General features: G+C 38.1%; 1 protein-coding gene across 4 annotated transcripts in view; it reads left to right on the forward strand.

Moving 5' to 3' along the window:
• Positions 1-16,573, forward strand: part of EIPR1 (EARP complex and GARP complex interacting protein 1) — a 61,793-nt gene that overhangs the window by 26,806 nt on the left and 18,414 nt on the right. For 2 of the 4 annotated variants that reach the window (XM_034432027.3, XM_087882420.1), the window contains 2 exons: positions 2,765-2,921; positions 13,046-13,145. In XM_034432027.3, the coding sequence (XP_034287918.1) occupies positions 2,765-2,921; positions 13,046-13,145 (257 nt within the window). The remainder of the gene's footprint in view (positions 1-2,764; positions 2,922-13,045; positions 13,146-16,573) is intronic. The other 2 variants (XM_087882421.1, XM_087882422.1) reach the window with 1 other exon arrangement.

Below are 16,573 nucleotides of genomic sequence, written 5' to 3' on the forward strand. Positions count from 1 at the left end.
CAATTTTTAAAATACACAGTCCTGGGTTGGTAGCTCATTGGTAACTAGCATAGCATTTATCTACACTGGTGTTAGGTGATCCCATTTGGTGGTCCCGTTTAATTGGGCAGCTGCCTTTTGCAAGAGTGAGAAGTTCCACCAGGTGTTCAAGGGTAGTCCCAAGTATCCCTTGAACCATTGCAGAGGTCCAGTTCAAAGGTTATTAGGGAATGGGTCACTGAAGCTAGAATAGACTGAAGTTATAGCTGAAGCTGGATATAGGCCAGACACACACATGCGCGCACACACATGCACACACTGTCTCCTGTATTTGGGGTGTAAAGATGAGAACGTATCACAGCCTCTCACGAGTAAAGGAGGACTGTTTGATAGACTCTTAAGTTTGCAAGGTGTGAAACCTGATACCTTCCTACTCAACAGATTGTCTCATGCTTGTAAATATATACAATCTTGATATAATTAGCAGTCATTGTACTACAAAAGTGAGAGATCTGTCTAGCCAGTCTCCAATTAATTTTCTTTAGCGGGGCATTCTTCCATATCCAGAAACCCAAGTTAGCCTTTCTTCTAGTCACAATAGATGGGAAGGCTTTGTTCAGCTCTCTTGTGTTACGCTAAGTCTTAATCCCCAGATATTGACCAGTACCACAGTATAGTATAAATCTCTTCTTAGAAGGGCAAGAATCTTTCTGGTTACTCAATCTACTTGCAAATCTTACCACTAACTTTATAATTAATATCTTTTGAGATAATTAATATCTCAAAAGCAGAGATACTGTTCAGAGATATTGATAATGTTCTCCCTGGGACATATCAGGGAAGAAGGAGAGAGAGAGAGGATGGAGATGGAAGTAGAAGGAAAGGAAAGGAAAGGAAAGGAAAGGAAAGGAAAGGAAAGGAAAGGAAAGGAAAGTGAGCCTAAGGAAGGAAGGAAGGTGAGTGAGTGAGTGAATGAGAGAAAGAAAAAGAAAGTGAGACAGAGGGAAAGGAAGAAAAAAGAGAGAAAGAGGAAGGAAGGAAGGAAAGAAAGAAAGGGCTATTAGGAGCCTCTTACCACTTTTTTCCCAGGAACCAGTGGTGGGTTGCCCTTGGTTTGCACCGGTTCTATAGAACCGGTAATAAAACCGGCGGGAGGCTCCGCCCACCAACCCCAACGTCATCAGAACGTTTCTGTGCATGCGCAGAAGAGCACACGCGCGAAGCGAGCACGTGTGTGTGGCCCCGTTGCGAACCGGTAGTAAAGGTAAGTAGAACCCACCCCTGCCAGGAACCTCATAATGACAGAAGTATGTAAAGAACATTCTTCAGGGAATAGGTAGCTTGTCTTCTGCTAAACTTCCATGTCTTCTGCTAAGGCTAAGCGATGGTTTCTCGCCTATTCCTCCCTCCCCCTACCCCCCCCCCAATAAATAGGCAAATCATTCATGCCAGTCATTTTTTGTAAATGCATCGACTTCAGGCTCCCTAAATTTCAAATCTTCCCCAGCTGAAAAAGTGCTCGGAATATAAGATGTGTTTCTACCATACACTGCTGGATACCATGGACCAGGTTTCATTCTTGAGTTAAATAATATAGGGAAGCTGCTATGAAAAAAAAAAAACCATTAATTTTGCCTCAGTGGGTAAATAAATTGAGCTGCATTAATGATTTTTAGACATTTAACTATATATGTAGAGCATAAGAATGATATATGTTTTCCATCCCCTTCTTCCACTTTTCTCCATGCCTTTATTTCCTATCTTGTAGAGAACCATGACTTGACTGCCATCTGACTTTTCCCCCCTAAATTCTTTTAATTAAAAGAACACAATGGGAATCTTCCAGAAGGGTAACCATATTGAAATGCCAGCTTCCAGCATTGACATTTCAAGTAATATCTCGGGGGGCCACGTATTCTTCAGGGCATTCTGAAAAACAAACAAAAAGGGGGGAAAAAACCCAAAAATAGTGTGTTCCTGCAGCTCAGTGATTTGTTTGGAAGAGTGCCCAGAAAATAAAAGTAAAAATTATGTAGGTTATTAAGAAACCTGGGGGTGGGGTGGGGGAATGGGGTGCAGAAATCTGTGAAGAGAAGCCTCATCTATCTACCCTCTGATAAATGGTATTTTATGGCTAGCCATAAGTTAGCAATAGCCTTGAGTTTGGAAAGCCCAGGAGACTTCTATCTAGGATTTTTTAAAATTTTGTCTGGAAGGAATTGAAATGGGGGGCGGGAAGGGAGAAGAGCAGAATATAAAAGTACTGAGCTAAAAATCTAGCTCTCTGCAGAAGACATGGTTCAGAAGATACCCATGCAAATTAAAGATGACCCAGGAAAGCCAGAGATGGAGACCTTAAAATTATGCCTGTGTTATTAAGCAGAAAAATGGTAATCTCAGCAAATCGCTGTACTCTCCCGCATTAATTGAAATAGCCGTACAGAAAGCAGCGTTGGGGAAAGTCCTTCCAGTGACTTGTATCGCCTGCTGTCACCTCGGCTATTTATGCAGCTTGCTGGCTTTGTAGACTATCGGGGGTTTTTTCCTCTCTCTCCTATATGCTCTATTGTTAGAATGAAGTTCTGAAGGATTCTTTAAATGTTTTTACATGGCCGATGAGCAGTGCCTTGCTTATGATTGCAAAAATGCTAGGGCTCTCTCTCTCTCTCTCTCTCTCTCTCTCTCTCTCTCTCTCTCTCTCTCTCTCTCTCTCTCTCTCTTCCAGAAACCCCTCTCCCCTGCCTCCCCCTACTGTGATCTGTTGACATTATCCTCTGTTCCTTAGCTTCAGACAGTAAAGTCATGACATGTGCGGCTGTTTGGAGGATGCCGAAGGAATTGGAATCAGGCAATCATGAATCCCCTGATGATTCATCAAGCAATGCTCAAATCCTGGAGCTACTCTGTCACCTTGACAACACAGCCTATGGCAATATGGCCGGGTAGGACTCTGCATATTTTATACTCCCAAGGAAAAAAGAATGAAGGGCAGACAGTTTCTATTAAATCTGAACTTTGTACATTGAAATATACCTACATGCCTTACGTTATGGTTTCTGCATTGTTATCTTAGACAGGATTGGGAATTATAAAGCAATGGTCCTTCAAATATTTAATATGCTGTTTAACTGTTTTTGGATAATTCACTAATTCTACAATACTGTGTATTTCAACGTACATATTTTGTGTTACACACAACTAATGTAATAACAGCTCTGTGGCTGGATGGAATTTCACTTAGAAAAGTCTGAATCCGTGTTCTGGTTGCTCCCCCTCACTTGTGCTACCTTCTCCATCTCCACTCTACTGGGTAACTGGTGTTCCTTGAAATTCTTCCTTTATTTTATGCTGTACTTTGTAACAAAATAAGGAAATAGTTTTCTATCAATGACTCGTAGTGATGCATAGCTGATGCTTACCAAGTAAGGCTTTTCCTATTTTTCTTCTGTTATCTAGTGAAATGGCTCTTCTTTGTGCTGCTTATATACCCATACAGATAAAAGGAAATCATGAGGGGTCCCATATACTGGAGATGACTTAATTTCAGTCTCTCTATATGTTCTGATCACCCAGTTGAGCAGTTGAATCCTACATACGGATGGAAATATTTTACCTGACATAATATCCGTTTTCCCATTTGATTTAGCTAGGCTCAATATTATTTAAATTTTTTACTACATATTGATTGATCTCTGTTCCTGCATTTTAAGAGAAAAATGTTTCCAGGGAATGCAGTGATTATTGAAATAGGTGAAACGATATGGTTTGATTCACTTATAGGTTCATTCATTTAAACTTGTATCTGTACAAAAATGTGTACTTTAAATTTCAATAATTTCAGCAGGAATCTCATGGACCCCAAACACATGGGTTCAAATCCAATTTTTTTTGGATGCCCATTTTCTGGGTCGTGACAATCTACGCTTGGGATATTTTTGTCAGCTTTTTGGATGCTGTGCATTTTATGAAACAAAGTTATTGTGCATTACAACTCTCAACTTCCTGCTGAATAACCACGTAATCTTGGTTCCTCTCTTTATGTTGGCCAAACATCTGCTGACATAATTGATCCTGTGGACCTAATGTTGACTGTACCGTGGTTTTTTTGTTTGTTTTCTGTCTAGGTTAGGGTTTTCTGCTCCACACTAATCTCTCAGATCATGGGAAGCCGGTGTTAGCATATTTAGCCGCTGGTAGCCACTGCCTCTCTCTGCTATGGGTCTCTTTGGTAAATCACCCACTGAAGTAGCCTCAAGGGTAGGTCCTTCCAATCGGATTCTTCAGTGGGTCTCTACTGCATCAGCCTTTTGATGAGCTACAAGGAATGTGCAAGGTCTTTTCAGTGGCCTCACCTAACAATAGGTGAGGCCTAACAAGAGTCTTCCTGGGTCTCACCTGCTGAATTGCTTCTGGCCTTCATGCTGTCTTTTGATAAGTTCTTCTGCCACTGGACTGCCCTAGTTCTGCCGCTTCATCTCCATTTAGGTTATTCTGGTCTTCCCACTGCTTTATCAGTACCTGCTACAGCTGCTATAGCTTCAGAAAGGCTTTAGCTGGCCAATCTTTCCCTCCTGGTCTTAGCTGCTTGGCTTTTAGCACTGCAGCTCAAAGAAAAACCCTTTCTGGCTCTCTTGATAAGAAACTTCCATGTGTCACTCCAGCCAGCTCCAAACTCCAAGAAATACTCCCCAGACCCTTTCTCACATCTCTCGGCTACACATCCCTCCTCCACACAGCTGGGCTATAAATTCTTGCTTTTATCTACATAGCTCCATCAGTGTACTAATTTAAAAGCAACAGGGAAGAGAGAGGCTGCGAGGCATTTCTTTCCGCTGCTGAGCCAGACCCTGCCTTTGACGGACAAGTACAGCAAGCATGCCATGTCAAAACCAGAATTATTTACTAGTTCAGATCCTAATAGGTACATGTCCCTACTGCACAGGTAGGCTACAGTTATATGTAGGTAGATGTGTGTGTGTGTGTATCTGTGTGTATGGGTACGCAGAGTCATACACACAATTTTATAAGGTTTGAGCATTTATATTTAAATAAACCAAATGTTTTGAGAATCAAAAAAGTGTCCTTATTATATTGACATGTTGGAAACAAAGTTTAGCAGTAGGCAATAAAATAATATGCGTTTGGACATTTTTTATATAAAAGGGACCTGAAAAGCAAATGTCATTCCGCTTTGGAAAATATTGGCCCTGGAAGTATTTTCAATGCATACCTTATGGTACTGGGGCAGAGGAGGTAGCACTCAAAGATCCTTTAAAAATTAAGGTGGTGATGAGAATCTTCAGGATATTGCATTTGTATTTATTATAAGGGCCGTGGTGGTGCAGTGGTTAGAATGCAGTATTTCAGGCTAACTCTGAAATTCCACTGCCAAGAATTCAATCCTGACCGGCTCAAGGTTGACTTAACCTTCCATCCTTCCGAGGTCGGTTAAATGAGGACTCAGATTGTTGGGGGGGCAATATGCTGTCTCTGTAAACCACTTAGAGAGGGCTGTAAAGCTTTTATTGCTATTGTTTATTATACCTATAGGTCCCTGGGTGGCTTACAAGTTAAAGACATACATTTAGAATTAAGATCAAAGCATATCTGAGTCTAGGAGTGTTTTTCAGCACTAAAGTTCAGTCCTCTTTCCACTTTTGAGTATATGCATAAATTATCTGTATTAAAAGATCTTGAGTATCTTGTGTTCAGGGATTATGAATAGAAAAAAAAATGTTGCCTGTTCTTTCTAATGTTCCCTTACTACATCATTTTTTGTAGGTGTTAGGTAATCCAACAAGATTTGGTTAGTAGTCCACTGAAGAATAATGGTTATATTCTACCCATCCTGTTAGCAGTAAAGTGGCATGTCACTGTTTGTTTGTTTGTTTGTTCATTTAATTAACTAAAAATCTAGAATTGGGAGAAGCAGCTAAATTTCTTTCCTGATTAATTCATAAGTAGATACAGGAATTCTGGTTTTCTTGCTTGCATAATAGCAACCAGGTCCTGCCAGTTCTTTTGAGAACTCTTAAAGTAAAGAAGGAGTCTTCCTCATAATGATATCCATAACTCTGGTTAAATGACATTTAATGCCATATAGTGCTTTTGCTAAGTGTGTAACCAAAACTGCAAAAGAGGTCACTGATAGAAGGCTCAGGAAAATCCCATGGCTCAGTGAAGTACAAAATAACTTTAGAAATAAGTATTTTTAGGAGTCGGAAAGGGGAACAGAGGGTGAGTGGAAATCAAAGGAAATAGAAGAGGTATTGTTTTTTGTGGAGGGAATCATACAGTAGTTGGCTGTGACTCTTAACAGGAGCATTTCACACTGTAGGCCCTATTTATAATTGCACAATATTGGATTTTTTCAAACAAATGGAATGATTTGGACCTAAAAATCGTGGATGGTACAGTGTTTATAATAAAACTCGTGTGGAAGGAATTGACCTATCATATTTTGAGAGCTGTTTGGGGGAGGGGGTTGGTCAATTGAGGAAACTTTGAATTCAAACTAATTCAAAGTTTTAAATTTTTTTTTCTAATAACCGTTTGGCAAACTAGATAGATATAAAATTTAACTGGATTAACACATATGACTCCGAAACCAGTTTAGAATAAGTCTGGTTCCATAAAGGGGTTGCCATTCAGCACCCTGAAGAAATCCTATGAGATGTTACTAATTTTGTCCTCTCCCAACATTGTGATTGCGTTTTGAAGATTTTATTTTGACTTGGTGAATGCGGTTGTCAGCAGGCATGATTTGACTCAAGAATGCAACTCAGTTATAAGACAGCTAATCAAATGGTCTAGTGAGTATGGTAGCTTAGTGAATATGGTCTATATTTGAGCTAATTATAAGAGTTGTAAATACAAACAAAGCCAATGCTTTGTCGCTATACTAGTTGTGTTTGAACATTGCCAGTTCTCTGGCTGACAGAAACATCCTAGTGTGTTTGCTTTATTTTTCTCTGACAACCCATCTGCAGTTTTTAGTTCTTCCAATATGTCTGGCATCTTCTGGTTGTTTAACTTGAGTCTAAAACATTTCATGCCCTCTAGTGCAGGGGTGGGTTCTAAATTTTTTTACTACTGGTTCTGTGGGCGTGGCTTATTTTGTGGGCGTTGCTTGATGGTCATGTGTCAGTTCTTTAGGATTTAGCAGAGGTACTGGTCTACCAGGCTTTTAACTGCTTGCAGAGCTGTACCGGTCTACTCATTTGTTTTTGGAGGCACCGGTCTACTCATTCGGTTTTGGATGCACCGGTCTACCCATTTGTTTTTGGAGGCACTAGTCTACTCATTTGTTTTTGGAGCCACCGGTCTACCCATTTGTTTTTGGAGGCACCGGTCTACCACCACACTGCCTTTTAACACTGATCAGCTGTAGGGCGGCCCTTTGAAGCCCCACGGCAAAAGTTTAAACAGTTTTTTTCCTTCTAGCTGATCAGCTGGGATTCGGGAGGCAGCAATAGATTGGGGGTGGGGCCGAATAAAAGGTAAGAATAATGCGGGGGGGCGGGAGGGCCAGCTCCCGAACAAAGAGAACCGGTTCGGTGATGTCATATCATCACTGCTACTGGCTCGGCCGAACCGGGAGGAAGCCACCACTGCTCTAGTGGTAGTGAGGGGTAGCAATCTCTTACAGTGCCATGTTTAAAAAATTATTTTATCTTCAGACTTGTATAAGCTGTTGGTCTTGGATTCATTTAACATCATTATCCTTGTATTTCTTTCTTTCTCCCATTCTTCGTTTTATTCTCTATAGGCCTCTTCCTTTCTTTTGAAGTGAATGTTCCTTCATTCAGATCCTTTCCATCTTTTTTATCTTCTGACTTTTTCCCTCTCTTGTCCCTATTTTACAGACTTTAAAAAAGTCCCTGCTCATCTGATGTCCAAAACATAGCAGTTGCATGATATATTTCTGTGAACATGGGGGAAATAAGCAGTCTTGGTGACTCTCTTGCTTTCAAACTTAATGCCACAGTCAAGTAGAAATCCATTTTACCTCATTAGAGATATGAGAAGAAGAAGAATATCCTGCATTGATAGGGCTGGGCCAGAACCTCAATTCAGAAGAACTTCAAGAGAAACACAAAGGCTGTGGATTATATATTTTATCTGGGAATATAGGTTTTTTTTCCTAAAGCGCTAAAAAACTTTTATGGGCAGACTGGTCATTCAGAGCTATACATTCATCAAACGCTGTCTTAGAAACTGAAGTCTTTCACATTGAAGGCTGAAAATTAAGATTCTCTGATTTTATTAGATTATTTGGTTTTCTGCAGAAAAAGCAGAAAAAGAGCAGAAAAAACTCAGCTACGCTTCTAGTGTTTCATTTTTCTATATGTGTCCATAGGGGCATATAATTCTAAAATATTTTTCAAACAATCTGCTCTAGTTTTACTAACAAGTAAGGTCCACTATGGTTTATACTGCAGTGTATTTAGATATGTTATATATTTATCCAAATACACATCCACACTCACTTTTTAAAAAGTTTATTCCTGAAAAATATATACATGCATACACATGCCACTCTAGCTAGCCAGCCAGCCAGCCAGCCAGCCAAAATGCTGTTTACAGTTTAAATGATAAGAATTTACATACTAGCTTTTACTGGTGTCAGAACTAAGGAGAAAGTTAAAATAGCTTGCATGCATTTATAAATGAATCATGCACTAAGTAAATGTATAAGTAAAATGGGGAGGACTCATGCTATTTACATATCTTTTCTAAAACCACAATGACCGATGGATTAATACGTTTCTAATGTATAATGTGTGCTGAATAAATGGGTCACTTTCCCAATGCCTTCACATATTGCACTAAACTACATATTGCTTGACCATAGTCTATTGAAAAAGCTCTAAATAGACTCTTATAAATTGATTCTTTCAAATATTGCTTTCCTTTCAGAATAATGGAGCTTGATCCAAAATTGAAAAGATAAAAAAACTTTTTCTTTTTTACTTTTTATGCCAGTTTCTTGCCATTTGGACTCCTGTAAAAAGAAAATGAGACTCATGTAAAAATAAAATCCAAAATGGCACTGAGAATGTGGAAGCTCTAACTTTTTTTCCAGTATTTGTGGAAAGGCCACATATTTTTAAATATTAATCACAATATTAATTTAGTATATCTAAAAGTTTTGCAAATCCTCATAAGATCAAGGAACTCGGTGAGAATTACAATAAAATTCTCAGGCGATCCTTTAAAAGTTGCTACCAGCCTACAATCCTCATCTCCAGGGAAGGCCAACTGGAACTGCTGGGAGCTATAATTCAGCAATATCTGGCAAGCCTGAGAGTCTACCTCTGATGTAATGTAAACAAAACATAGAATAAATAACCTGGCAAGAGAGTTTCCTTCCTTGTAAACAAAATTCTAGCTTTCCATGCAGCACATCATAGTATATATTACCAGATTTTCAATGCCAAAAAAACTGGCCTTCATTTTCACAAAATCCTAAAAAAAAAAAAAAAAATCATACGTGAAAAAGAATGATTCAATAAAATAAGTTATCAGGAAAAGAAATTATAATTTCGCAAGGACAGATTGAGTACCCTCAGAACTTTCTAATCAGGTTTATTGCTTGAATTATATTGATTTATCATTAGTATTCTCTATCAGATCAAAGCACGTTCCCCTGAAAACCCCATGAACATTTTAAAATTGGAATCATTTTCATTTTTAAAAATTTTTAAAAGTGGTGTCCATTTATCCTAATCGAAATAAAAGTCACTAGAATTTGCCTAGTAAAATGCCTTTTAAAAAATGCTTTCTAACATTAAGTGGAAAATAGAGAAAAATCCATGGTAGTTGGTTTTAATTTGCAAATAATACTTGGCTGAACTTTTTGTTTAGGTGTTCCCAGATGTTCCCAGATTTTTTCTTTTTCTGTCACTCCAGTGATGAGTCCAGATCAATTATGACTTCAATTCAAAACAAAAATATTTCTCTTCCCATCATCCAACCTGATTTTCTGTGTCTTTTCTTTCATCAAAACTTGTTAAACAGCTAACGAATGCTAATACAGCAATGCTTAAAAGTTTGTGAACCCTTCTGAATGTTTAATATTTCTGCATAAATATGGCCTAAAATGTCCTCTGTTCTCCACACAAGTCCTCAAACTATATAAAGAGAAACCAGTTAAACAAAAACATTAAATTTGTTCATTTATTTATTGAGAAAAATGATTAAAAGCTACATATTTTTGTGTGGGAAAAGTATGTGAATTTCTAAGGTTCTCAGTTGATTTGAAGGAGAAATTAGAATCAGGTGTTTCAATCAATGGGATGATAATCAGATTTGAATGTGAGATGTCCTGCTTAATTTCAGAAACAGAATTCTGGATATTCACAATCAAAGTCTGATCTTCAGAACAAAGATATGTGGAAGAGTTTCATGGCTAGAACATAGATTTCTCAAGACCTCTGAAAACAATTGTTGGTGCTGGAAAAGGTTACAAAACTTTTTCCAAAAGGTTTGGACTCTTCCACTGTCAGGCAGATCAGGTACAGATGGAAGCAGTTCAATACCATTTTTATCCTCCCCAGGCATGGTAGGCCAACCAAGATCACATCAAGAGCAAGGCGTGTAATACTTTGAGAATTCTCAAAGAACCCCAAAGTAATCTCTAAGGAACTAATATCTCTCTTATATCGACAAATGTCAGTATTCGTGACACCAGGTGAACACTGAACAAAAATGGTATGCTTGTTAGGGTTTCAAGGCACTATTCCCCCCCAAAAAACATTGCTGCCTGTCGGTTTGCAAAAAACCACATGGATAAGCCAGAAGGTTATTTGAAGATTGTTTTATGGACAGATGAAATAGACATTTTTGGCTTGAATGAAAAGCGTTGTGTTTGGTGAAAGTCAGACAGTGCTTTCCAGAATGAGAACGTTATACCATCTGTGAAACATGGTGGCAGGAGTATCATAGTTTGAGTCTGCTTTGCTGCCTCTGGACTAGGATGGCTTGTCATTTTTGATGGAATTCTGAATGGTACCAGCAAATTCTGCAGGAAAATATCAGGGTATTTATTCATGAACTGAAGCTCCAGAGAAAGTGTGTTATGCAATAAATCAGTGACCCAAAATAGGACCAAAGAATGGTTGAAACAGAAGAAAGTTAATATTTTGGAATGGCCAACTCAAAATCTTGACCTTAATCCTGTAGAAATGTTGTGGAAGAACATGGAGCAGACAGTTCCCAGTTGTTGGTAAGAAAGCTTACCAATGAACTAGAGGGAGGGAAGGGGAAAATGGAATGTAGAGAGTGCATGCAGAGGTCATGAGAGCTTGGAAGCCTTCAAGGTCACCACTGCAGGGGCTGGAGAAAAAAATGGACTGTTCCCATAACAAAGGAATGTTTCATAATTGGACAATGTGATCACCCAGGAGTGGGGAGAAGGAGAAGTTATTGTTTAACTGGGCAAGCATTTATGCAGGAAAACCAGAGCTGATTTTATTTCTTCAGTACCAATATGGTGTATCCAATAAAATTTTACTTTGGGGAATTCAATTCTCCCAAGAGTGCTTCCATGTTTTGGGTTTGCTAATTGGACTGTTGACAGGGTTCTTTTTAGCAATAGCAATAGCACTTATATACTGCCTCACAGTACTTTTACAGCCCTCTCTAAGCAGTTTACAGAGTCAGCATATTGTCCCCACCAATCTGGGTCCTCATTTTACCGAACTCGGAAGGATGGAAGGCTGAGTCAATCTTGAGGTGGTCAGGATCAAACTCCTGGCGGTGGACAGATTTTGCCTACAATACTGCATTCTAGCGACTATGCCACCATGGCTCTTTATCTAGTTTTACGGTTTGTGTAAGAAAAAGATCACGTTTTGGGTCATAGTTATGCAGAAATATTGAACATTCAAAAGGGTTCACAATTTTTAAAGTATCTTTCCAAATGAGGATTCTCCAAACTCTTGTCTTCCTTAGAATTAAGGATGACCCTTTAAAACAGATGTTCGTTTACTTCAATCAGGAAGCATCTACTGAGACCTTGGGGCCACTTATGGGTCTCAGAAACCGTGAATATGTCTCCCATCGCCCCTTCAAGACTTTCATTAAATTGGAATGCAATGTAAATTAAATCCAATTTAGCTTTTATGTTAGCTCCATCTAAATCAAATTAAATCAAAGCAAGTCTTTATTACGGTCATAGACCAGCACAGCTTCATCTATCTTTTCACTTATAGTCTCCAGCCTATAAAATGTGACTTTTTGCCTAGAAGAAAATCCAGAAAAATCTGATCTAAATAGGCAGGAATTGTTTCCCCTTCCTGTTTAATATCTTTTCCTAATTTGGGTTTTGTTCCTTTGCTTACCTCACTGAGATTTTTTCAAGAGACACCAGTGTAAGAATTTTGAATATAAATCAAAATCCAGGGTCTAACAATGGTCTCTTGACTGAACACCGGATAGGATTAATGAATATGGCTATCAATTTTCTTCAAATGAGACCTAAATAATGGACCTCTCTCATCAAGAAAGCTTTTCTCCTTCTCAGCTATTGCGTGATTTGACACAGATGGAAATCAATTTCATTCAGTAGTTCAAGTCTTAACTTAGAAGGGAAAATAAGATATTAAGAATAAAAATAAACTTTTGAGATGACTGGCTTTTTTTTTTTTTTTGCTAAGCCACAATGGTTAGAATGAATCAGGCCCTCTTTTTGTACTGAGTGAATTTAGACTCTCCCAAATCTATTGCATAAAGTTATTGCTGTGACATTAAAATGGAGTGAGGTGGAGAAACGTATAAGTATTACCTTTAGTTATATGGAATATAAGTGTAATTTAAAGGTGTTCATTTCAGGTTCAACTTGGTGATAGCATAAATAAATACATTTTTTTAAAAGAAATTTTAAAACATTTTTCAACTTCATTTTGCTAACTTAAAATGTGACAGCATATGCATGTTCTTGCTGTAGAGAATAATAACAAAAGAAGAGGATTACCTATTGTCTTCTTAGATTAAAGGGGTGCCAGAAGAACATGGGAATATTTTGAATTTCTCTGAGTTACATTGCTGCATTTTGTGCTTATAGGGTTGCATGGGAACCAATGGGAGATGGGAAAAAGCTGATTTCACTGGCTGATAATCACCTCCTTCTATGGGATTTGCAAGAAAGCTCAACCAAGGCTGTGGTAAGGAGTGTAACCCATTGACATAAAGCATAATATTTGACGTGTTTGCCTATCTGAATGTGTTTGCTATTGAAATAGATTGCTAATATTTTTAGACATTATAAGCATTTCCGTGGGTTAGTTCAGATCTGTCAGAAGAGTGATAAACAGTTTCAAAAATTGTGAGAATCTGTTTTTATTGTTGAAAAACTGCACCTTGTTCCTAACAGCAGTAGAACAATCATCGATGCAAAGGTTTTCCTTGTGAGTGAAAGCTTGTGTGCCCACCTTCTGCCCCGCTTGTTGGTCATCGAGAAAGCTTTCTTAGCTCCTTTCTACTGGTTGCCAGTGTTACATGAGTTTCTTCCATCAGTTACTCCCTCTCTCCCTTGCCAACTGTTGGCCAATTCCCCTTCTAGAATAAAATCTGCTTCCATGTAGTGATCAACATTCTTGTCTGATTGAAGTGTCAGGATGTTATAGACATGCTTGCGCTTCTAGTCCTTCCTCCATCCCTCGGGCTCCTTTGCCTTGCCTTGGTTTAAGGTTCTTTGAATGTTAATTAGGCTTTTGCTGTCCCAGGCAGGTTCTTTTGCTCATAATCGCTAAGTTACCATATTTCTCCTTAATTCCAATCTGTATCAAATACCAGTGTTACCTTTGGGATGTTCTCCAGTCTGTCATAAGTCATAGCGCTTAATGGAAAGAGAATTTTTCGCTGAACCTCAAGCTCTTTGGCTTTAACATGTACTCCGCTTGAATTCAGTAACAGAAACTGATCACTGGCACATGCTTTCATTAGCTGTGCAGTTCCTCCAAATTAAAAGATTCAAATTAACTCGTTGTTCACTTCATTTACAGTTGCCTGGACAATTTCTCTGTGAGTGAAGGCTCTGTGTGTGTTATGCACTAAAGGAAAAAGAAAAGAAAAAAAAAAAGACTTGCTCCAGCTTTGGTGCCCTGGAACACTGGCTTCTGTGCTTAACTGATTATGCAAATTAAGATTATTTCCATACATTTGGCTGTTCTGCATAATTGATGGTTTGCTAATTACGAAGATGGATATTAAAGCCTGTAGATGTGCTCTCTATGTTTTGAGATTCTGCGATGCTCCACCTATCTCCAGGTATAAAGCATCACCCAAGGGTTGTTCATTGACACAGACACAAACATTTTTAAAGGAAATTACAAAACTGTGACTGATGTGCAGGATGTGGAATAATAATTTGGATCCTAACATCCATGACCAAAATCCCCTCACACAATGAACTTTCGTGTTTTCACTGTATCTCATTACAGAATCTTTCATGAAGGTTAAGGATTCTTTATAGCAATTTGCAGCAGCAAGGAATGATGAAATGAGCAAAAATGAAGAGGAAGAAGAAATCAGTGAAAAATTATATTTCTTTCCTTGTGTGAAATGAAGAGATTCCTGATTCTATCCAGCAGTGTTCAGTCCAACACTAAATTTGGAGTTTTCAGTGGAATGTCACTGTTCTTTATACATGTCAGGCATTACAAGCTGAATATTTAAATTTCAGTTACCTCAGTATTTTGATTTTCAAAATACGTTGATTGAATTTTGAATTGAATTTTTGCTTCATAGTATATGTAAGTTGTTAGGATCCACTGAGCAATATTGTACCAGTCCAACTTTTGTTCTGCACTATCGTAGATTTTTGTGTCTTGGAGAAGCTGGAGAATGTCTTCCTTCCTATAACTCTCATTTTATGGTCATACTTCTGTCTTCTTTCTTTATGGATATAAAATCCAATGAATATTTGCATGGTGATATGGATGGGGAGATAGAAAAGCTTAGAGATTATGAAATTGTTTTAATTTAAGGTGCCACAATATTATTTCTGAGGGCATTATGGTTTGTGGTTAATGAACTATTTGGGCTTCCTTATTAACATTCATCCCTGCATTCCATCCCTTACAAAAGTGTTAAGGGCTCCTTATTTGCATAATTTCCTTGATTCATTACTGCCATCATCCCACCTCAAATAGCTGGAGTAACCTTGGCCAATGGAAAGTTGCTCATTCCTGCCTCCCACTCCTGTACTGTAGGCAGATCTACAGTATCTACAGATACTGAGCAAAGAGGTAGTGTTTTTCCCATACTCCCACTTTAAGGGCATTTCTATATAGCTATCTTGTCCCTGACCTTCTCTTTTTGTTTTGTTTTTGTTTCTTGCCTTAAAATAACATAGCATTTTTGTAAGAAAAAAAATCTAGTTTTTAAAAATAAACTATTGTTTATGTTTGGTATGGTAACATTGCCTGTGTTATAGTAGGCGATGATAAAATATCTTGTCCAAAGTACTTCAAACAATGTTTGCTATGTTCAAGTGTGATAGTCCTAAACTATCAGCAGTGAACATGGTCATGTGATCAAAATTCAGACGCTGGGCAACTGATCCATATTTATGATGGTTGCAGAGTCCTGAGGTCATGTGATCATCTTTTGCGACTTTCTGACAAACAAAATCAATGGGGAAATCCAGATTCACTTAATAAATGTGTTACTAACTAATTTTGCAACTGCAATGATTCACTTAACCACTGTAGCAAGAAAAGTTGTAAAATGAGGCAAAACTCACTTAACAGATGTTTCATTTAGCAACAGAAATTTTGGGCTCAATTGTCATAAATTGAGGACTACCTGTACTGGATTGAACAATACAAAGTGAAGCTATGTAGACCTTGAATTCATTCTGTGTATGCCCATTGCCCACATACTTGCATACACATTATTCAGAATAATACTATGAAACGGTGATGAGTAGAACTAGAAAATATTATTCAATGTTAAGAAGTACATTTAACAGGTAATTAGCACTGTGGCTTAGATTTCAGATGTTTCAAGCATTTTAAATGTTGCAAAATCATATATAAACCAACTCTTGTATGGGTGTATACAAGACCCATACATTACCTGGAAGGCCGAATGCCCAGGTAAACCTGTCGGAAGATGCAAGTATACAGATTTATAATTCTGTATTCTCCTGTTCTGTAAAAAAAAAAAAAATACTGGTGGTTCAGGTGCTGGCAAGCGTTAGACAAAAAGTAATCCAATAATCAAGCTCACAGTGTCTGACTCCATTGCAGATAATTGTTTCTACCTTCAACATTTTGTCTAATGAATATAATGAGCTAATTATATTTCATAATTCAGGCTTATCATTGGCATAAAAAAAATGCTGTGTTAAGGAAGCAATTTGAGCTACACCCTAGACATGTGTAACCTCTCACTTTGGAGAGAGAAAACACCAAGAAGTACTGAAAAGTTTTGTGTGGAAGCTTTTTGACCACACAAAACAGATTCTGCTAAAAAATCATTTAGGGACCTCTACTTTCCTCTGTGCATACTGATGGAATCCCAAATCTGATTCTCACAGTCTAAATAGGTTCTCCACTGAGGACAATAGGTTATTCCACATTTAATA

Source organism: Pantherophis guttatus, chromosome 1, assembly GCF_059756535.1.
Source record: "Pantherophis guttatus breed Tessera chromosome 1, ASM5975653v1, whole genome shotgun sequence".
NCBI lineage: Eukaryota > Metazoa > Chordata > Lepidosauria > Squamata > Colubridae > Pantherophis > Pantherophis guttatus.